Source organism: Metopolophium dirhodum, chromosome 7 (genome assembly GCF_019925205.1).
Source record: "Metopolophium dirhodum isolate CAU chromosome 7, ASM1992520v1, whole genome shotgun sequence".
Taxonomy (NCBI): domain Eukaryota; kingdom Metazoa; phylum Arthropoda; class Insecta; order Hemiptera; family Aphididae; genus Metopolophium; species Metopolophium dirhodum.
Window position 1 is genome coordinate 35,239,513 of NC_083566.1, and position 20,960 is coordinate 35,260,472.

At 27.9% G+C, this 20,960-nt stretch overlaps 1 protein-coding gene across 2 annotated transcripts; it reads right to left on the reverse strand.

Annotated features, from left to right (window-relative positions):
- Positions 1–658: 658 nt before the first annotated feature.
- On the reverse strand, positions 659–18,043 carry LOC132949728 (serine/threonine-protein kinase pelle-like). Of its 2 annotated transcripts, XM_061020763.1 has the most exons (13): positions 17,903–18,043; positions 17,452–17,576; positions 17,199–17,384; positions 17,044–17,129; positions 16,675–16,968; positions 16,399–16,590; positions 12,509–12,624; positions 10,975–11,164; positions 7,839–7,901; positions 7,542–7,734; positions 7,366–7,466; positions 2,405–2,629; positions 659–887 (listed from the first exon to the last, which is right to left on the reverse strand). In XM_061020763.1, exons 2-13 carry the CDS (start codon positions 17,561–17,563, stop codon positions 786–788), a joined length of 1,860 nt encoding a protein of 619 aa, XP_060876746.1. In that variant the 5' UTR covers positions 17,564–17,576; positions 17,903–18,043; the 3' UTR covers positions 659–785. The 2 variants fall into 2 exon arrangements, with proteins under 2 accessions (XP_060876746.1, XP_060876745.1); XM_061020762.1 differs by lacking the exon at positions 17,903–18,043 and having other exon boundaries at positions 17,452–17,881.
- Positions 18,044–20,960: the final 2,917 nt, after the last annotated feature.

Here is a 20,960-nt window from a genome sequence, read left to right on the forward strand (position 1 = left end):
CACTGATAGTGGTAATTTTATTCTATCAGCCCTAAATATTAGCTGCCCTTCGAGATTTTCTCGAATGCTAGACTAGCATATCCATCCCCGGTTTTATATAGTGAATTGAGCTTTATAAAATTTAAAGCAAGTTATGACTTGTTAATATTTTAAACAAATTGTAAATGTTATGGATATTTTTAACTAGTTTTAAAACTAAAAAACCTGATATGTGATCAGAGATAATGTTGTTTATTATATATTTTACAATAGTTCAATTAAATTTAACACTAAAACCAACAAAACTAAATGTGAACTGATAAATATAAATTTCAATTTTGCAACATTACATACTTGTAAGCTGTAAGACGGAAACAGCAAATCATGGTGTAAAAAATGTAACGGTTGAAACACCACTGAAATAACTGACTTACTATATTTATCTTTTTTTTTTTTTATATCGTTTATTTAAATATACACAATCTATAAATGTTGTTTTACAATAAGTGCATGTGATGGAGGTGAAATGGCTTGAGTGGCTGGAGATAAGAAGCCGCCCATTGGAGGCACTTAAGGATATTTATCTAAAAGAAAAATATGTTTATTTTTTGTCTAGTTTTTGTTATTTGTAAAATAAAATATAAGTGAACTTAACAAAAAAAAAAAAAAATGCTGTATAATTATGATAGAAGTATTTATTTACATAAGAGTATAAAATATTAAAATTCAACATCATAAATTTAAAAACAAATCATTAAAAGTATAATATAACATAAATATTTAAAAATACAACATATTATTATTTATCATACGGAGTTTTGAGAGTTATGATTAGGTTGTATTTGCAGTATTGATAACAATGGTAATTGATCATTATATTCTCCAATAGTTGAATCATTCGGAGCAATCTAGAATGATATAGACATTTTAAATCTTTGTTTAAAATTTAAATTACTAACCTAAAATCATAGGCGTGCGCACAGTGCCGCAATAACCGGGTGTGTTAAATACACGGGCCCGGGGCCCCAACCCATAACGGGGGGCCCAATGATAAAAATTTTAAAAATATATAGAAAGAAAAAAATAAAAACCATTTTGTTATAATAATAATTATGAATAAAGATTGAACAATAGATCGGTTTTGTTTTGTACACAACATCATCATACATTAACGTTTCTTTTGCGGACAGTATAACCGAAATTAAAAAAGTTTGGTTGCAATTGATTAAAGTGCGTCATACGAAGGAACGCGCATTTTGACCGGTTTAGAGTGAGTGTGTTTACGCGTTTCAATTATTGGTGCCTATTTTTGTTATGCGAGAAAAACGCATTTTATATTGCACGTTCAAAAGGCGGGTCTTCTACGGAAGTACTTTAAATGCTTATAAATAAAAACTGTTAATTTAATTTTTTTCATCTGCCTTTGAAACAATAACCTAGGAGCATTCTATTAAATTTTCAAGCTTTTTTAACCTACAAATAAAATTGTATTGATATTTATAGAAAAAAAAACTAAAAAAAATGGAAACTGAAAATGTCCGTTGACAGCTCAACGTAAGTCAAAATATTTGGAAAATGTTATGGTGTATAGAAAATGCTTTGTGTTTTAGAGTTGCACCAAAACCCAAAATCGATTTTCTCGAAAACAGATTTTGCGTAAAAATTCCCGTTTATCCTTTATTTTTATTTTGTTTTTCACGTAATTTTTGAAAACTACTGGAAAATTTTTACTTTTGACTCCCCAAAGTACCAACTAGATTCACTTTCCTATCAGAAAAGTTACTGTTGAAGAAAATCCAAGCATTTTTACTGTCCTAAAAGGTGATGGTAGACACAAAAATAAAAAAAAAACCCACATCATTATAAAATCAATACATTCATCGGTTCGCTCAGAATCTAAAAAGTCCTGTATAGTCTATAGGGATGGGCAACTGGTAGGTACCCTTTTTAGTTTTTATCTGGCTCTTGCTACATTTTCAAATTGCTTAATACAATTTTAAGGATAGTTTGTCTTTTTAAATTACGTTGTTCGTAGATAATAAATTTGTACAATAATCCTATGAATGTTGAAATCGAAAAGCAATATGCTACACTTTAATTAGAATTATGAGAGTTGCAAACAAATTCATTTGTATCTATACCTACAAAAGAGATTGAAAAAAGACTTTTGAAAAATATCTACTTTTAAGATGTTTTAATGATTTTCCATGTTTCCATTAAAAATGTTATCTATGCTCTGAACCACTAAATTTTAAATTTCTAAAAATTGGTACTCTAGTAACTTTGAGTTGCCTGTCTCTGCTATAGGGCATAAGTTTTTTTTAATTATAATATTATTTATTATATTTGTATCATCACAAATGGCGATTGATATTAATGTTGGTATTTAAATTTAAAAACAGTTCATAAATAATTTTATACTCACATTTATCACTTCAACAGTAGTTTGAAGTTCAGGATCAACAAACTGAGGTGTACTATTCGAATCCCCATTACTGTCAGAAAGTGATTTATTAATGGATGCCGAGGTATTTGAGGGTCTTGTAGAATCTGGATTGCTCGTTACTTTAAGACAATTGTTCTTTTTTATTTGAGGCATAGCTGGACCTGATGTAATTTGTTTTAACAAATCAATACTCGGTACAGGACTCTACAATAATTCACGCAAATTAGATTTATAATTTTCTTCATTTTAAATATAATACAGAAAAGAGTAGGTACGTTGGAAAGACTATTGGAATAGGATAAGTAACACTAGCATCCTGCCGGAGGTATCTTTAGTCTGTCCAGCCAGAGAACGCCCGGCGCAACGACCTAAACATGTTCCCCCACACAATACTGCCATAGGGGAACCGGTTGCAAATTGCAATAGCAAGGTGATGCAGGGGATGCGCAAAACCGCACCGGCGCGTTCTCTCGCTGGACGGAGTAGGCATAGTAGGGCTGGCGGTATTTCAAATTTTGATAGCGGTATTCGGTATTTGTTTATTACCTGTATCTATAGTATTACCAGTTATACGGTATTTTCGGTAATTTGTTAAATTGTAATTATTACTATAGTATTAGTGTATTAGTGTGTTATTACTTATTACTGTGTTCGCACCTCGCGTACAATAATATATTGGTATTATTTAATTATGAATAATCCAACTAAAGTGCACAAACAGAGAATAAAAAATAAGGAAACCATAATATATGTATAATATGTTATGATAATAAGTGTTTTGTTATAAGTGTCCCTATCTGTCCATTAGAGCTATGCGCGGGCCTGGTTTTTAAAGCACAAGCTCGTTCAAATTTTTTTTACATACATTTAGCCCGGCCCGATTTACTGTAGTTAAACAAACGGAGGGCCCGGCCTAATTTGTTTTAGTTAAAACCTTTACCTTTTTCACCTAAAATATGATTTGTTAAAATGTAAGCCTAGCCAGTAATCACTCACAGTTCACACTAAGACAGTGTTCAACTCTTACACTTTTACACATTAAATACGTAATAGCACAGATAGATAACGGAATAAAAGTGTTAATACTTATAGTACATTTTTAAATATTTTAAATACAATTTAAGACTTTTTGAGCGACTATCATAGACCATCAAAATAATTTTTAAATTTTCTTAAAATTTCGGGGGGGGGGGGGGGGGGCGCTCTAGCCTGGTAATCTCCAATAATTTCTTGTATATATAATAGGTTATATTCTAGTAAATATAATTTTAGACAGTCTTCTCTGATGGAGAGATTCCCCTGTAATTGTTGCTATTCATTGGGTCTCCCTTTTTAAAAACAGGACATTAAACAAATATACGCCACGAATTTGATATTTCTTCACGTTCTCATACTTTAGTAGTTTAGTCTTTAGTAATCAGATTGTGTAGGTTTGTTAGTTGTTGTCCTTCCTTAAAAAGTCATTCAGAAATCATTTTATCTTCTCCAGCCGCCATACCGTTTTTGAGTATTTCCAGACCAGCCTCTGCTATATTGATGATGGTTCTTTGTTTTGTTCTACTGACGCACGTTCTTCTATAATTGTCCTTTCACTAGGTTGGTTTAAAAGCGTGATAAACATTTTTTTAACTCATTTGCTATTTCCCGTTTTTTGTCAGTAACGTTCCATCTTTTCCTTTGATCATTGACGTTTTAAGTTTAAACCGGTGCTTAACTTTTTTCGCTTTTCCAAAGAAAATTCGCACATTATTCTTTCTACTACTTTCTATGAGTTGTATTCTTTCTTTTTCCTATGCTCTCTTGTTCATCCTTATCGTCCTCATTACCTCTTGCTGTTTCATGGCTATAGTACTCTTTGATTTTCTTCTCTTGGGTACTGTAGCACTTAATTTCGCTACATCTCTTTCTTCCGCGACCTTTATACACTAAACCAGGTTTTTTTTATTCTCTTTGGTTCGTGACCCATAGTTTCTACTGCAGTACTTTTTACCATTTTTTCTTTTCTTCCCCACAACTTTTTTTATTTGCTTCATATTCAACATTCAAAAGGTATTTATTCCATTTTTCCTGATATTGATTGGCTTTGTTTCCATTTATTAGTTCTCAGTTATTTTTTTTGAATCTCTGTTTTTTCTTCCATTTCACTGAAATTTTTAGTTTGCCTTTACCAGGAAGCGATCCAATATCGCACTACAACCCCTCACACTTCTTACATCTTCATTCTTCAACGTTTGATCTTATTCGCCAGTCAACAACTGTGTGATCTATTTGGTTTCTAATCCACAAGGTGATATCCAAGTCTGCTTGTGATTGTTTTTGTGCGGAAACATTGTAATGCCTATGACCCTGTTCCTTGCTGCTGTAAATGTAATCAATTTGTTTCTATTTTCATTGGACTCACCATGCAATCTGTTGTTTCCAATAATTGATCTATATATAATTTCTCTTTCGATAATAATAATTTTTAGCTTCCCCGACGATAGACCATCACATACTCTATCCAGCACAAAACAAAAGTTATTTCACAGCAATAAGCATCCTGGGATACACCCCGCTCCGCTACCTAGCCTGGGAGCGGTGCTAAGCGGGCTTACAATTAAACTATATATATATGGCTTAGGGCATGTCCTATGCAGTTGGTTTTGCGGGCCCACCGGAGTCCACCGCCTTGGAATTTTGTCAGTGCAGTGGCGAAAATTGGGTCCATTTTTTGGTGGTGCAGAGGCATATTCTTAACCTATAATTTCCAACACACCAATAATCCAACTTTCTAAGTAAAATCCTTCCCAATAAAAAACTATATATTTACCCAAATCTATAAATATAAAAATAAATGTTATAACTCAAGATCCACCAAACCGATTTCGATAAAAATTCAGGGCATATTAAGATTGATATGTAGATTGTTTCTGTGAAGTTTGTACGCTGTAGGATAAGTGGTTCCGGAGTTATGGCCTCATAAGTGCACACCTGGTGATATGGCCAAAAACAACAACAACGTCTATACAATTATTTTTATCTATAAATATAACCCATAGCAACCATTAAAAAACAAAAATTTCTATCGTAAATTTCAAAATTCCTGTTTGAGCACATACCAGGGGTGATCACTTCCCTTTTTAAATTAGCCTATGACACTCACAAAGAATGTGGCTTTGTATTGGTGAAAGAATTTTCGAAATCGGTTCAGTAGTTTCGGAGTTTATCCCGAACATACCAACAAACGCTATCATTTTATATATTTGTATAGATAAAAATGAATGTTTGTGTGTAGATTAGACCTCTGGGAAGAAGATAAGCTAATTTAAAAAGTGTTAAACTTGTTTTTTTTATTCATAGGATTTTAGTACGGTTCCGTTAGGCTTTTGTATTAATTGATCGTATTAATCCTCCGAAGGTGGAATTAAGTAAAAATGACAAACTTTGTACAATTTTGATACTTTAGAGTTAAATCATACACTTATGTACAAATAGCACGGGGTCCGCGATCTACCGCAGGTAGATTGCCTACCTGATAATATACTGCTGCGAATCAGCATTTTTACTCCGGGCAACAGAAAAGATAAGATAAATTTTGAACACCATACACCATACACCGAATATTAAATAACGAATTGAACTAAGTTTGTGTCATATAGAATTGGTACATTTAACGGGCAACGAAGTGCCAGAGGGATCAGCTATATTTTTTTAAATAATATATTTTGAATTATTTTAGCAGTGAAACCTTAATTATTACCTAGGTATAATATTAATATAAAAAAAGGTGGGCAAATGGGTGTCACTCTGCTGTACAGGAGGTTACAAGTGGGTCACTGTAGTGGATTAAAAGTTTATGAAATGTTTAACTTTTATAGCTAAGGATTGAACACTGCTTATATGATTAGGTACTTGCAGTTGCAGTATATTGAGATGATAAAGGAAGTAGAATTAAGGTTAAGAGGGAATTGAGCGGTTTTATCAGTTATATGGTTGGAGTCCGGTTGCAAGGTACCTAGGTACCAACAATATGTTTAGAAACTTTCCATAGAAACTTAATCAATCCAATATTAACTATTCATTGATATAATTCCATACATACATAACATTATCATCTGTTTTATCGAGCACAAACATCAAGAATGTTAAAGCTTCCTGGTATAAAAACGGTGTGATTATTACCTAATTCAAATTAACAATTGCCCACTATAAAAACCCATTAGTTAGGGTCATGTGTTATAAAGGTGGTGAACCAATGAAGGGAAAGAATGAATTGCACAACACCGAACCAGTATCTGAGCTGCGGTGATGTGGTCTCCGCTCAAAATCGTTTTCCGTTTGCCTCCCTCTAAACTCATGAATCTTCTCCCCCCCCCCCCCAAAGTATTTCCTAACTTAACCACGTAAGTAGAATAAATTATGTTAATATGTGTTAATTAATATTTCTAGCCCCCTAGTTTTATAACCAAATGGACATGGGTAGTTTGTACTTTGAAGCTTTGGATGGTTACATAAATATGTTTTTAAAACATATCTAATGTATAATACTGATGAAACAAGATTCATTTAACTGAGGTTTACTAGAGTTAGTTTCCAATCTAATATTAAGACTGGATGGTAAAAATGTATTTTCCGAATAGTTTCTATAACTGTTTGGTATAACTAAACAAATTTAAAGAAATACAAGCAAGTTTGCTTTAGAAAAATTATCATGAATTTTATTTTTTAAAATAGAAATTTAAATTTTGAATAAAAGTTTAATTTAATGGAACTTGAATGGAAAAAAGTATGTTATTTTATTTTATACCTATATTATATCATTTATCATTTTTTTGGCTTGGATCATGGCGTTAAATGCTTAATTAATATTTCTTTGGTAACAATTATGTTTAGTAACCCATAGGCCATGTTAGTTTTATGACATACAAATAGTTATTGAATGCTAAATAGTAAAAATTTACATGTATCCATTGCTGAGCATGGTGAGATTCAGATGGAGGTGAAAGTTTTCTTATTAGTATCTCGTTTTGAAATGTAGATAAACAACTGTATCTGTTAGAGGCTTTAAATTATAATTTATTAATATGTCATTTATATAATAATATATTATTTTTATTATTGCATATTGTATACTTACATTCTTTTTCTTGTAACATGGCACAATCTAATTGCCTTAATACTTGTTCCATTTCTGGACGATCTTTTGGTTTATGACTAACACATTTTTTACCAATAGCCATTAGAGAAGCATATATATTATTTTTATCTGGTCCTGCCTTCACATCTGCCATATCAGAAGTTAGACAATCATTATTTTCAACATGGTCTTTCTATAAAATTTAGGTACATTTACAATGATAACTGGTATTAATAAAACATCAATTGGAGTAATAATAATAATTATTATTGTCAGTTTGCTTATTTAGATACTTACTAAAAATATATGCTTTCTTAAACTGTTATAAGCTCTTTGTCCAGTAGCAATTTCAAAAAGCACCTAAATTGAATTTCATAATTAGCATGAATAACAAAACCAATTAACATATTATCATAATAATTTGTTGAATATAATACTATGAAATAAAGTTGAATGCTAATTAATATACCATTAATCACTCAGCTGGGAAAATATGTAATTTCAAGAATCTTTGCATCATATAAAATGTATCATGTAGCAAGGAGAGGTTAATGAAAAAAAAAAAAAAGGTGGATAAGTGGATGTCGCTCTACTGCACAGTAGGTTACAAGTGGGTCACTGTAAAGGATGGTGTTAAATTTGAATTCAATGATATAATATTGTATAAGAAAAAACGATTCTGAGCGAAAACGGTCAGTCAGCCTATGATATTACCAAGTATATTTGATGATATTATTGTGAATAAAGTAATTTATATATAACCTATTTACGTGGAGCCTTGTTTTAAATTTTCAATCCTTAGCCATAAAAGTTAAAAATTTATAAAATTTATAATTTTTTAACCACAAAATAATTAATAAATTATAAATTTGATAAATGTTGTCAAAATTTGAACTTTAAATGCTTATAAAAAAAAATTGTATCGATGTATTTTTAATATTTTTCAACTGCTATTAGAACAATATATCAGGAGCCTTATATTAAATTTTCACGCTTTTTTACCCAACAAATAAAAATTTATTGATATTTATAGAAAAAAAAACTAAAAAAATTGAAAACTGACAATGTCCGTAAACAGCTCAAAAAGAGTCAAAATATTTTCAACATTTTATGGTGTATAGAAAATGCTTATATAAACATTCAGTGAAATTTTCAAGTATCTACAGTCATTCGTTTTTTAATTACAATAAAATAAGAAAATTGTTACATGAGAAATCGAGTAAATATCAAATGTTGTAAAAATATAAATTTCAGATGCTCATAAAAATTTAATTTAAGTTTCTTCTAGACATTTTTTTTTTGATAAAGGTAGACAAACTTATGAGTAATCTTATATTACATTTTCAAATCTTAGATTTAAAAAGAAAAATTTTTATGAATTCTCAACTCAAAATAATTTGCTATTTTTCGTGATTTTTCCGTATTTTGTCAAAATTTGAACTTTAAATGCTTATAAATAAAAACTGTGACTAAGGATTTTTAATTTTTTTCATCTGCCTTTGAAACAATAACCTAGAAGCCTTCTATTAAATTTTCAAGCTTTTTTACTCAACAGATAAAATTTTATTGATATTTATAGAAAAAAAAACTAAAAAAATTGAAAACTGACAATGGCCGTAAACAGCTCAAAAAGAGTCAAAATATTTTGTAAATTTTATGGTGTATAGAAAACGCTAATATAAACATTCAGTCAAAATTTCATGTCCCTACGGTCATTTGTTTTAGAGTTACACCAAAAACCAAAATCGATTTTCTCGAAAACAGATTTTGCGTAAAAATTCCCGTTTTTCCTTAATTTTTCTTTTGTTTTTCACGTCGCTTGTGAAAACTACTGGGAAAATTTTACTTTTGACCCCCTAAAGTACCTACTTGATTCACTTTCCTATCAGAAAAGTTACTGTTGAAGAAAATCCAAGCACTTTTACTGTCTAAAAGTTGATGACAGACACAAAAAAAAAATAAAAAAAAACACACACAAATCATTGTAAAATCAATACATTCATCGCTTCGCTCAGAATCTAAAACAATTAAACGGTAAGAATATTGAATAATAATTTAAATAAGCAGTAAGTAAATAAAATAATGATTATCACACAAAACTGACAATGTCCGTAAACAGCTCAAAAAGAGTCAAAATATTTTCAACATTTTATGGTGTATAGAAAATGCTTATATAAACATTCAGTGAAATTTTCAAGTATCTACAGTCATTCGTTTTTTAATTACAATAAAATAAGAAAATTGTTACATGAGAAATCGAGTAAATATCAAATGTTGTAAAAATATAAATTTCAGATGCTCATAAAAATTTAATTTAAGTTTCTTCTAGACATTTTTTTTTTGATAAAGGTAGACAAACTTATGAGTAATCTTATATTACATTTTCAAATCTTAGATTTAAAAAGAAAAATTTTTATGAATTCTCAACTCAAAATAATTTGCTATTTTTCGTGATTTTTCCGTATTTTGTCAAAATTTGAACTTTAAATGCTTATAAATAAAAACTGTGACTAAGGATTTTTAATTTTTTTCATCTGCCTTTGAAACAATAACCTAGAAGCCTTCTATTAAATTTTCAAGCTTTTTTACTCAACAGATAAAATTTTATTGATATTTATAGAAAAAAAAACTAAAAAAATTGAAAACTGACAATGGCCGTAAACAGCTCAAAAAGAGTCAAAATATTTTGTAAATTTTATGGTGTATAGAAAACGCTAATATAAACATTCAGTCAAAATTTCATGTCCCTACGGTCATTTGTTTTAGAGTTACACCAAAAACCAAAATCGATTTTCTCGAAAACAGATTTTGCGTAAAAATTCCCGTTTTTCCTTAATTTTTCTTTTGTTTTTCACGTCGCTTGTGAAAACTACTGGGAAAATTTTACTTTTGACCCCCTAAAGTACCTACTTGATTCACTTTCCTATCAGAAAAGTTACTGTTGAAGAAAATCCAAGCACTTTTACTGTCTAAAAGTTGATGACAGACACAAAAAAAAAATAAAAAAAAACACACACAAATCATTGTAAAATCAATACATTCATCGCTTCGCTCAGAATCTAAAACAATTAAACGGTAAGAATATTGAATAATAATTTAAATAAGCAGTAAGTAAATAAAATAATGATTATCACACAATTTATTATACCAATATTGTTGTAATATTTCTAATGTGAGTAATGGATACCTAAAATATTAGGCGCTAGCCAGTAATCTTTATAGATTATTCATCCCTACAACATAATAAGAAAATAATATTATTATCATATATTATCATATTATTATTCATTACATTTAACTTATTTTATAAAACATAAAATATTTGGGTCCAAAATATTAATTTGAATTTTCATAAATGTACAAGAAGATATTATTAATTTAATTCTACAATTAAACTTACATAATATTATGTATAATTATTTAAGACACTTACCACACCAAAACTGTAAGTATCAACTTTAGTGGAGAACTTTTTGCCTCTTAAAAATTCATCTGGTAGATAAGGCCTTGTTCCGTGAACATGACTAACTTTTACATGAGTATATTCTTGAAGAGGACCTTCACGAGCTAATCCAAAATCACCAATACGAGGTTCAAAATTTGGATCCAAAAGAATATTTGCACTAATAATAGCAGAATTACAATTATTTTAACTGAATGGGGTACATCAGCTTAATTGATAGTATCTGTTTGATATCAAATGTTTGAAAAAATGTGATTCTAGAATTAATAACATTAATGATTGGGGGGGGGGGGGAATATATTAATATAAGTTGAGAATTTTAATTTTTTAACTTATAAACTGAACTAGTAAGTACATTTTTGAATTAACTTAATTAACTAGATACAGTATTCACAGAAATAACTTAGCTTTATTCAATTAATTACAAAATGATAAACCATACACATAAATATCTATAGTTGTATAAACTAATTAATGGATTATTAATCATGCTATAATAGTTTTTAATAAAAATAATCAAATTAATATCATTGATTTAATAAAAATGTGAAATTACTTAACCCACAAAATAAATAATAGTATTTGTACATTAGTATTAAAAAAAAATTATTTGTGACCCAGGTGGTAATGAAAAATTAAATTAATAATGAACTTTGAAGTTAATATTTTTCTCCATATTAACTTTAAACTTTCAGAGTTAAATGTAGTGTTTTTGATTCTGAGCGAGCAATGAATGTATTTAGATTTTATATATTAAGTTTTTTTTTTGTTATCTGTTTGGAGCAGTAAAAATGCTTAGATTTTCAACGACATTATAATATGTTGTGATCTTTTTTAGCCATTTATAGACATTTTCATTTTTTATTTTTGTTAAATGTTGATAACATTTTTTTGCTCTGTAGAAAAGCTTAAAAATTGAATACAAGAGTAAAATAAATTACTTTAATAGCGACATCAAAGTATATCAAAACCTATTATGAAATATACCTACCTATATAAAGGCTGAAAGAACTGTCTTTGCACAGAATATTTTTTATATGATTTATCACTTAACTCATACAAATATTCTTAAAAAAGAGAAAAATATATATTTTTATTAAAAAATAAAACAAAAACATCAGAACATTGGGATGCGCTTTAATATGCAAACTAAAATAATATAAAAAAAATTTTTTTTTCACAATTTTCTAAATATTCCAAGATGTGCTAAAGAAATTAAAATAATATCCCCTAATCCAAAAACCTATACATTTGGGCTATACTTATAACTGAATGTTCTTAATATAGACTTACCTTAACCAACTCAAGATAATATTTTTTTATTAATTTTCCCACCTTTGAATACACCAATATATGATTTTTGTTTTGGTATTTGTCTAATATCAAGTATCTTGTATGAATTAAATATATTTAAAAGACACATAACTATTCAAACAAATGATATTTGTCATAAAATATGTGACCTGCCGTTTAAACTAAATAACTTTATAAGATTTAAAAGTACCTTTTAATATCTCCATGGATTAAAGGTTTATCCATTCCATGTAAAAATTGCAATCCTCTAGCTGATCCTGTTGCAATTTTAAAACGAAATTTCCACGTCAAAGGTTCAGTTCCTTGCTAAAACAAAATACTAATAATTAAAATATATTGAATTATTATATTTAAAAGTATTTTTGTAATTTATAACAATTTTTATTACGCTTTTACTTGCTAAATAGTTAGTAAAATGTCAAAATTAATGTTGCGTATATTTAAAAAATTAAGCAGTGATAAGTTAATTATTTTTAAATTCTATTATTCACTGATTTAGAGTAGAATTAATACTCTAAAAGTTTTAAGTAGCCCTATCTATTAATCATGAATTAATTAGTTTAGTTTATACTTTAACTGTAAAGATATATTAACAACCTAAAAACAATTTTCTTATTGATTTATCTTGACACTGATATTTATAGTCTTCTTCACAGACAGGTAAAAAAAAAACGTTTACCGCCTCATGGTTACTGTATGCACTATAGAGGATAATTTACCAAGCATGATCACCATTACTCTTTTATAGTTAAATGATAAATTTATTCTAAGAAATCTATTTAGTCTTCTGACAATAAACTTCTTTTTTTCAAATGTGAACCAACCTTTTTTTATTTAATTATTAAGAGATAATTTTTTTTGATATTGTTGATGAATATAAATTAAAATTAAAAAGATAATTTTTCAAGTTCTTAAACTTTGGTGTACTTAAGTACTTGTGATAATAGTCCATGATAGTAGGTTCATATGATATTATGGAGACTTCAACTTTAAATTTTAAACTATAACCTATGATGATTTGAAAGTTAATGATAATAAAACTAATTTAAATTAATTAAAATATAATAAGTGCTAGACTAAATATTACATCTACATCTAATTTTTATTTTATATACTACCATTATTAAGGACTATTGTTCTACGCATATAAAGCTTAATAACACAGAATCTACACATTTAAATATTTATTTATGATGAATACCGAGGAGTTATTTTAACAGTAAAGAATCATTTTCATGAAAACTAAAAAAAAACGCTTGCCAAATCAGGGATCGGCATGTTAACTTTTTTGATTTTTTAATTTTTAAAAATTTATTAACTGATAATCACACCCAAGCGGTATAACAATTTACAACCTGAAAAATGTCTGTGTGAACAGCCCCACAATAAATCATTTTCATTTTCATTTAGTGAGATAGATCTCCAAAACCGGAGAGCGGATTTCGTTGTTGGGGGTCTTGTTAGATTCACATTGGTTAGAAGAAGTGCATTGAAGATTTTTAGAACCTTGTCTTTAATATTTAATTCATTACAGAACATAAAATTAAATTAAAACAAATTTTATTAGGCGTTTTTTGATGTTTTTCAGCTTTACAGCTTTGTAGTGAATTAACAATTGGAGATAAAAACCTGAAAATCTTCACTGCACTTCTCCTAGCTAATGTGAATTTATCAAGACCCCAAACAACAAAATCCGTTCTCCAGTTTTGGAAATCAAGCAAAAAATAACTCTTTTTTTTTCTGTGAAAAATTTAATAATTTAAAAAAAAAAAATTTAATTCCTTATTTTGTATCTACTTGATAATCCCTTTTTAATGAGTTATTAACCAACTTTCTAGCTATCATAGTTTAGAAGAAATGTTAAAAAATAGATATTTTGGGACTGTTCACGCCGACGTTTTTATGAATTCAAGTGGTTATACCGCTTGAGTGTGATATCAAATCCCTATCATTAATATTTTATATTATAGGTATTTAAATTACCCACCTACTTATCATTACTGAGTTACATATTTATTATTTTTCTATTTAGCACAAATTCTTGAAGTTTTTAAAATTCAGACTTTTTTCATTTCAATTACCATACTACTTGATTAAAAATCAAGAAAATAAAATTTTTTTTCATTATTTTAAGTCATTGTGTACCTACAAAACAAATTTAGTTTTTTCTTAATATTTTTTCTTAATTTTGATTTAAAAAAAATAATAATAGTATATTATATATGATAGTGATAAAATAAGAAAAACGACGGGTTGCACTCCGGGAGTGCCAGCAGAAGTGAAAACTTGAATATTAACGCCGTGCATTTTTGATATTTTGGAATGGTTAGGTAATAATTTTGCACGAATTGCTTCAATTATCATTATAAAAGTACAATCATTTTTTTGGTAAAATACAATATTCATTAATTGCGCTATAATTAATTATTTTACATTTTTTTTTTTAAATCAACCTTATGCCAATCATTCATTTTAGCTAGTAAAATTGAAGGTAATTGAACAAAACGAACACTAGACACTAACAATAACAAATCATTACTAGATAGAACATCTACTATGTTAATAAATATCAACAAGTCCAACATATAAAAATAAAACCCGTAGTTTTTTTTATTTTTTTTTCTTCTTACATGAGAGTGAATAATGCCAAAAGCGAAAGAAAAATTAACATACTTCTAGATGTCTGATTTCAATTTTGAAAACTAATTTGAATTCAATAACTTCTTTTCTATGTTTTGTAGGAAATAGATTTTTGATATTTTGTAAAGTTTTTGTAGTACAGTTGCAAATTAATTTACTTTATTTCTTAAAATGAACTTGTACTTTAAAGGTTCAAAGAGTTAAAAAAAATAAAAAAGTTTTACAAAACATAGAAAAGAAGTTATTGAATTCAAATTAGTATTCAAAATTGAAATCGGAGGTCTAAAAGTATGTTTATTTTTCTTTCGTATAATGGTCTGAATGCACTCATTCGTCTGACGCGAGTTTAACATTTTTTACCCATCACAAATAAACTGATTAAGTGCACAGCGCCGCTAAAGAAGTTTTCACTTTAAAAATAAATATATAATATAATAATAATAATAATAATAATAATAGATTTAAATAATAATATACAAAGATATCATCAAAGCTTAAATTATTAATGTACTTTACAAGCATTTTCTTTTTATTAAATTTATTTAAATCAATATTTAATTTCCTACAAAGATTCTACAATTCCTACGTTCATCATATTCATTTTTCCAAAATGTTTATTAACTTTTTTAATATTCAAATTACTTTTACTTTTTAACTGTGTATACAATTTATATTGTATTTATAATTATATATAATTTGTATTTATATTCATGTTGTGGAATAAGTGGCCTATATTATCAGGTAGGCAATCGGACCCCGTGCTGTAGGTGTATGATTTAACTCTAAAGTATCAAAGATATACTAAGTTTGTCGTTTTTACTTAATACATATACCGATACATATAATATCAAAATACAGCGTACAAAAAAATTAAATGCATTGAATGAATAAACTAATTTGACGGCAACCAATAATTATTATTATAATAGCTTTAAAACCCATGGTAACCATTTATAAACAAAAATTTCCACCGTAAATCTCTAAATCCCCGTTTAAGCATATCTTCTGGTTGCACCTAGGGGTTGATTGGAGAATCTAAACCTTGTGAGGCGTCACCACAACGCATACAAAAAAATTCATTCAAATCGGTTCGTCCGTTCTCGAGTTTTAGCAAGAGTAACGAACAGCAATTAATTTTTATATATGTAGATAGATAAATAACTAGATATTGTGGTTTTTATACAATTTTTTTTTAATAATTTATCAAGATTGTTGTTTTTTTTTTTTAGTTTTTAATATTTATTGTCATTTTATATTCTCACTGTTACGTTATTGGAATATAAAAGTATGCAATTATCTACTTCATTATAATATTTTCATAATTATAATTTACCAAACCAATACTTCTTTACAATGTATGTTTTAGTTTTAAAATGTACACTTAACAATTTACACAGAGTTTAAAATTATTTTTCTACAAAAAATAGTTTTAAAACTTACTCGACATTGTAATCGATCTTCAAGAGAACCGTTGATCATATATTGATACACTAAACATGGTTTTTCACCACCAATACTAAATCCATAAAGGGATAAAATATTATCATGTCTGCAAGAATTTAAATACTTCAGTTCTCTTAATGATTGTTGTCTTTGAGCTTCTAAAATATTAAATTGTTGTTCTGCTCCTTTCTGAAAATATACATCCAGTTATTTATCAAACGTTCAACCTTAAAAGATATATTTAATTGTACCAATAATTAAATGTATAATAACCTGAACTTCAAGACGTTTAATAGCAACAGCTGTGTTTTTCCATATACCTTTAAAAACCACTCCAAAACCTCCTTTTCCCAATATATTTTCCTTATTCCAGTAATTGGTAGCTTGTTTCAGTTCATTATATGTTATCAAAGGGGTACATGCTTCAGCAGAGGAAAACATAACCGATGGATCAGAATGAATTTTCTCATTTATTTTGCCTAATGTATTTAAATCTTCAGGTTCTAGATTATTAACTTTTCTTTCATTGTTATCAGTGTCCAATTTTATAAAATTGCCAACTTCATTCTATAAAAATAAAATGTAGGAATTAGTAAAAATTAAATTAATCTATAATTGTAATAATATAACTACAATTATTACATTTAAATTGTTGCCAGTTTCGGACTTTACCAAGTAACTGAAGCTTGTAGCACCCTGTTTTATTAATTTATGATACTTAGGATTAACTAAAAAAATATATATACATATAGTTAATCATATTAAAAGTATTAAATTGTATTTTTTTTAATTTATACCAAATGGTTTAAGTATAATCATTGCTTGATAATGCTGCATTGTGTTCAAAATATTAAATAATTCTAATATTGTATGATTTTGTTCTCCCCATGATGTTAAAAGTTCATCAGTGGAAGATTGATTACGCATGGGAGCTTTACTACATTTAAATATTGTTGCACGGTCCATTTTCATATGACATCCACCTTAAAACAAAAACAAAGTAATTATAAAAAATATGTAGGTACCTACCTGTATTATTTAATTAGTTACCTAGTTCTTCCCATTTATCATTTATATCCATTATATTGCAGAATTCCTTACGTTCTGTATATGGCAATTCATAGATATAGGTTATTTTGTTTAAATTTGAGTTGCTCATCATTACACAATTTACTCTAAATTGAGTTTTTAAAAACAAAAATTAGAAATAGGTATATTAGACAAACACAAGTAATTAAAAAACAAAACTTTCAAATATATTTAAACACTTTAAAATTTAAAATTAAAAAAAATGTGATCTAATTCACTGAACTAGGTACTAAAGTTCTTACTCGTAACCACTAAGTGTGGATAAATAATTAAGAACTTAGATACTAAAGAACTGTAGATTTTTAGTAAAACTGTAAGGTTGTTAAGTTGTAAAGAATTAAGATTAAAATTCTAAACCACTGACGCATACAAATTACCAATTGTTATCAAACTAATAGGTATAGCAATCTACCTTTTCCACGAACATTTGAGAACATTCTTATCTCACTTTATCATTTCATAATTATTCATAGTTCATAGTTCATAATATGCTTATATTTTTTTTTATAGTTCGTGCCACGGGGCTACTCTCTGCTATCTCGTCCATATAAAATTATGATTCGGTTATCGTCGCCATAATAGAGAAATTCCGCTATGAGCGCCACATATGCGTTCGCCCAACAAAATCGCAACAACCGATAACAACAGTACGTAAAAATATGTGAAAATTTTCTATTAGCCATTAGGTAGTTTATTGTTTATTGAAACAAAAAAAGAAAACATGATAAAAAAAAAAGGTTTCAAAATTTACTTTAAGTTAGGCATTACTTATTTAAGTTAAGTAAACTTAATTTGTACATAGTACCTAATGTTTTAAATAAAAAAACTAATTAATGCTTCATTACAATAGCTTGTGTTTTGTAGACATTTTTTCAATTAACTATTACCTACTAGTTTTATTTTCTGATTTATTAATACCTACCTTTATTTTATCATCCCATGCCTACATTAATAAAATAGTTAATTTTATTCTAGTCTGGATAAATTATTTTAGATATTAATAAGTTACATTATTATTGGGTACAACATATTTTTATTTTGCTATATACTTAAAAAAATACGGCTTTTTTGATATTTAAGAAAGTTTTGTTTTTTAATTCTTGATTTCATTCAGTTTTAACAAGTATGCAGTAGGTACAATATATTATAATTTCAATACTATATTTTCTGATGAACCTACCTATAATGAAAATTTGTAATAAATATTATAAATCATTATTACTTAACCTAAAGAAACTTATAAAGACCGCGGAGAAAGTAGGCTTAACTATTAATGATGATAAGACAGAATATTTGGTTGTCAGTCGAAGTAACAGAAATTATAGACTAGAACAACATATTGAGCTAGAAGGACATAAATTTAAGAAAGTATCACAATTCAAATATCTAGGATCGATTATCACCCAAGATAATGAACTTAAGACAGAGGTGTCGTCAAGAATACAATTAGCTAACAAGGGATATTATGGATTAGAAAAAATACTTAAATCGAAGACACTCTCTAAAAATTAAAAAATAAGAATGTATATGACATTATTACGACCTATTGTCCTGTATGGCTCTGAGACGTGGGCATTGAGGAAAGCTGAAGAACAGAGACTAGGGGTTTTCGAGAGGAAAGTTTTAAGAAAAATGTATGGACCGGTCTTTGACAGTGGAACAAATGAATGGAGAAAGTTACATAATGATGAACTCAAAAGACAGTTCCAGAGACCTGACATAGTTAAGGAGATCACAAAAAGAACACTCAGTTGGGGGGGGCCATGCCTGGCGTAAACAAGGATCCCTAGTTAGACAGGTAATAGAGAATGAACCAATAGGTAAAAGACCTCTAGGAAGACCCAGACTGAAGTGGGAAGACTGTGTTAAAAAGGACTTAAAAATGATAGATCCAGGAATCAGATGGAGAGAAACTGCAGAGGATAGGGACAGATGGCAAGATTTGTATTTAGCGGTATGGTCTTAAAGGCCGAAACCAAGATGAAGAAGAAGAAGAAGATGTAAAAATACAAAATAGGTACCTACAACATATTATGTTTGAACTTTTTGTAGTTTTATTAACTTCTGTAAGTATTTTTACTTTATTATTTTACTACCAGTCAAATGATATATTACATGCTGAATATAGCTGTTAGTTAAATAGTAGGAACTATTTGTGGTGTACAGTGTACTCTCAATAATTTGAACCTTATGATAACTATAAATTCTCGACTTCTCGAACAAACAAAATTCCCCTTCAAATAACAATAACACATTAAGGTTTTGATAACTCGACATTTTTAGTAAATCGAATTTTTTTTCCACCGTGGGCCGTGAGCTTCGAGGTACCAAGAGTACACTGTATTAAAAATAAATATATACTCGATAATCATAACTTATTATATAATTAAATAGCTGGTAAATCAAATGAATAATTCATTTATAATTAAGTTATCAAAATCCTGAATGTGAATTAAAAGAAAGTATGTTGAAACAACGTTGTACAGCCATAGTTCTCTTTTTTATGTGGTAAAAATCTCGTTTCTTAGTTAAAACTGTAGCCTTCTCGGTTCTTTCCCGCGCAAAACAGTTTTTGCTATGTTGTACATTTGTAAGACGGAGACAACATATGTGGCTATTATAGTGTCCTCTTAAATATATTTAATATGAGTATTTTAAAATTTTAAATTGTTTGTACATTTTAAAATACTCATAACTCGCTTTAAAATTTTAATATAATAAAAAGCCCATGAGATTACCTAGATAATAATCTTACCTTTAAATTTTATAGGAGTCAATTCAATCTAATTTTTAAACTGACGGAACTATACGTGTTTTGTTGAGCGTACAATTTGCTATGTTACGCACTTGTAAGACGGAGACAACATAATATATGATATTACCAAGTATATTTGATGATATTATTGTGAATAAAGTAATTTATATATAACCTATTTACGTGGAACATTGTTTTAAATTTTCAATCCTTAGCTATAAATGTTTAACTACAAAATTGAAAATAGTTGTTATTCAATTTTAAATTTGATAAATGTTGTCAAAATTCGAACTTTAAATGCTTATATAAAAAAAAAATTGTGACTTTCTATTTTTAATATTTTTCAACTGCCTTGCATTCAATTTTTACGCTTTTTTACCCAACAATTAAAATTTTATTAATATTTATAGAAAAAAAAAAATAAAAAAAATTGACCGTAAGCAGCTCAAAAATAGTCAAATTATTTTCAATATTTTATTGTGTATAGAAAATGCTAATTTAAACATTCAGTTAAAATTTCAAGTATCTACAGTCATTCGTTTTTTAATTACAACAAAATAAGAAAATCGTTACATGAGAAATCGAGTGAATATAATCAAATGTTGTAAAAATATGAATTTCAAACGCTCATAAAAATTTAATTTGACAGACATTTTTTTTTTTGATAAAAGTAGACGAACTTATGAGGAATCTTGTATTACATTTTCAAATCTTA

Excerpts from the sequence above, each read along its gene's own strand:
- LOC132949728 (XM_061020763.1), bottom strand. The coding sequence starts at position 17,563 with ATGATGAGCAACTCAAATTTAAACAAAATAACCTATATCTATGAATTG. Across the intron at positions 17,130-17,198 it reads GATTATACTTAAACCATTTG|TTAATCCTAAGTATCATAAA; the intron begins GTATAAATTAAA and ends ATATTTTTTTAG. Across the intron at positions 11,165-12,508 it reads ATCCATGGAGATATTAAAAG|TGCAAATATTCTTTTGGATC; the intron begins GTACTTTTAAAT and ends TGCTATTATTAG.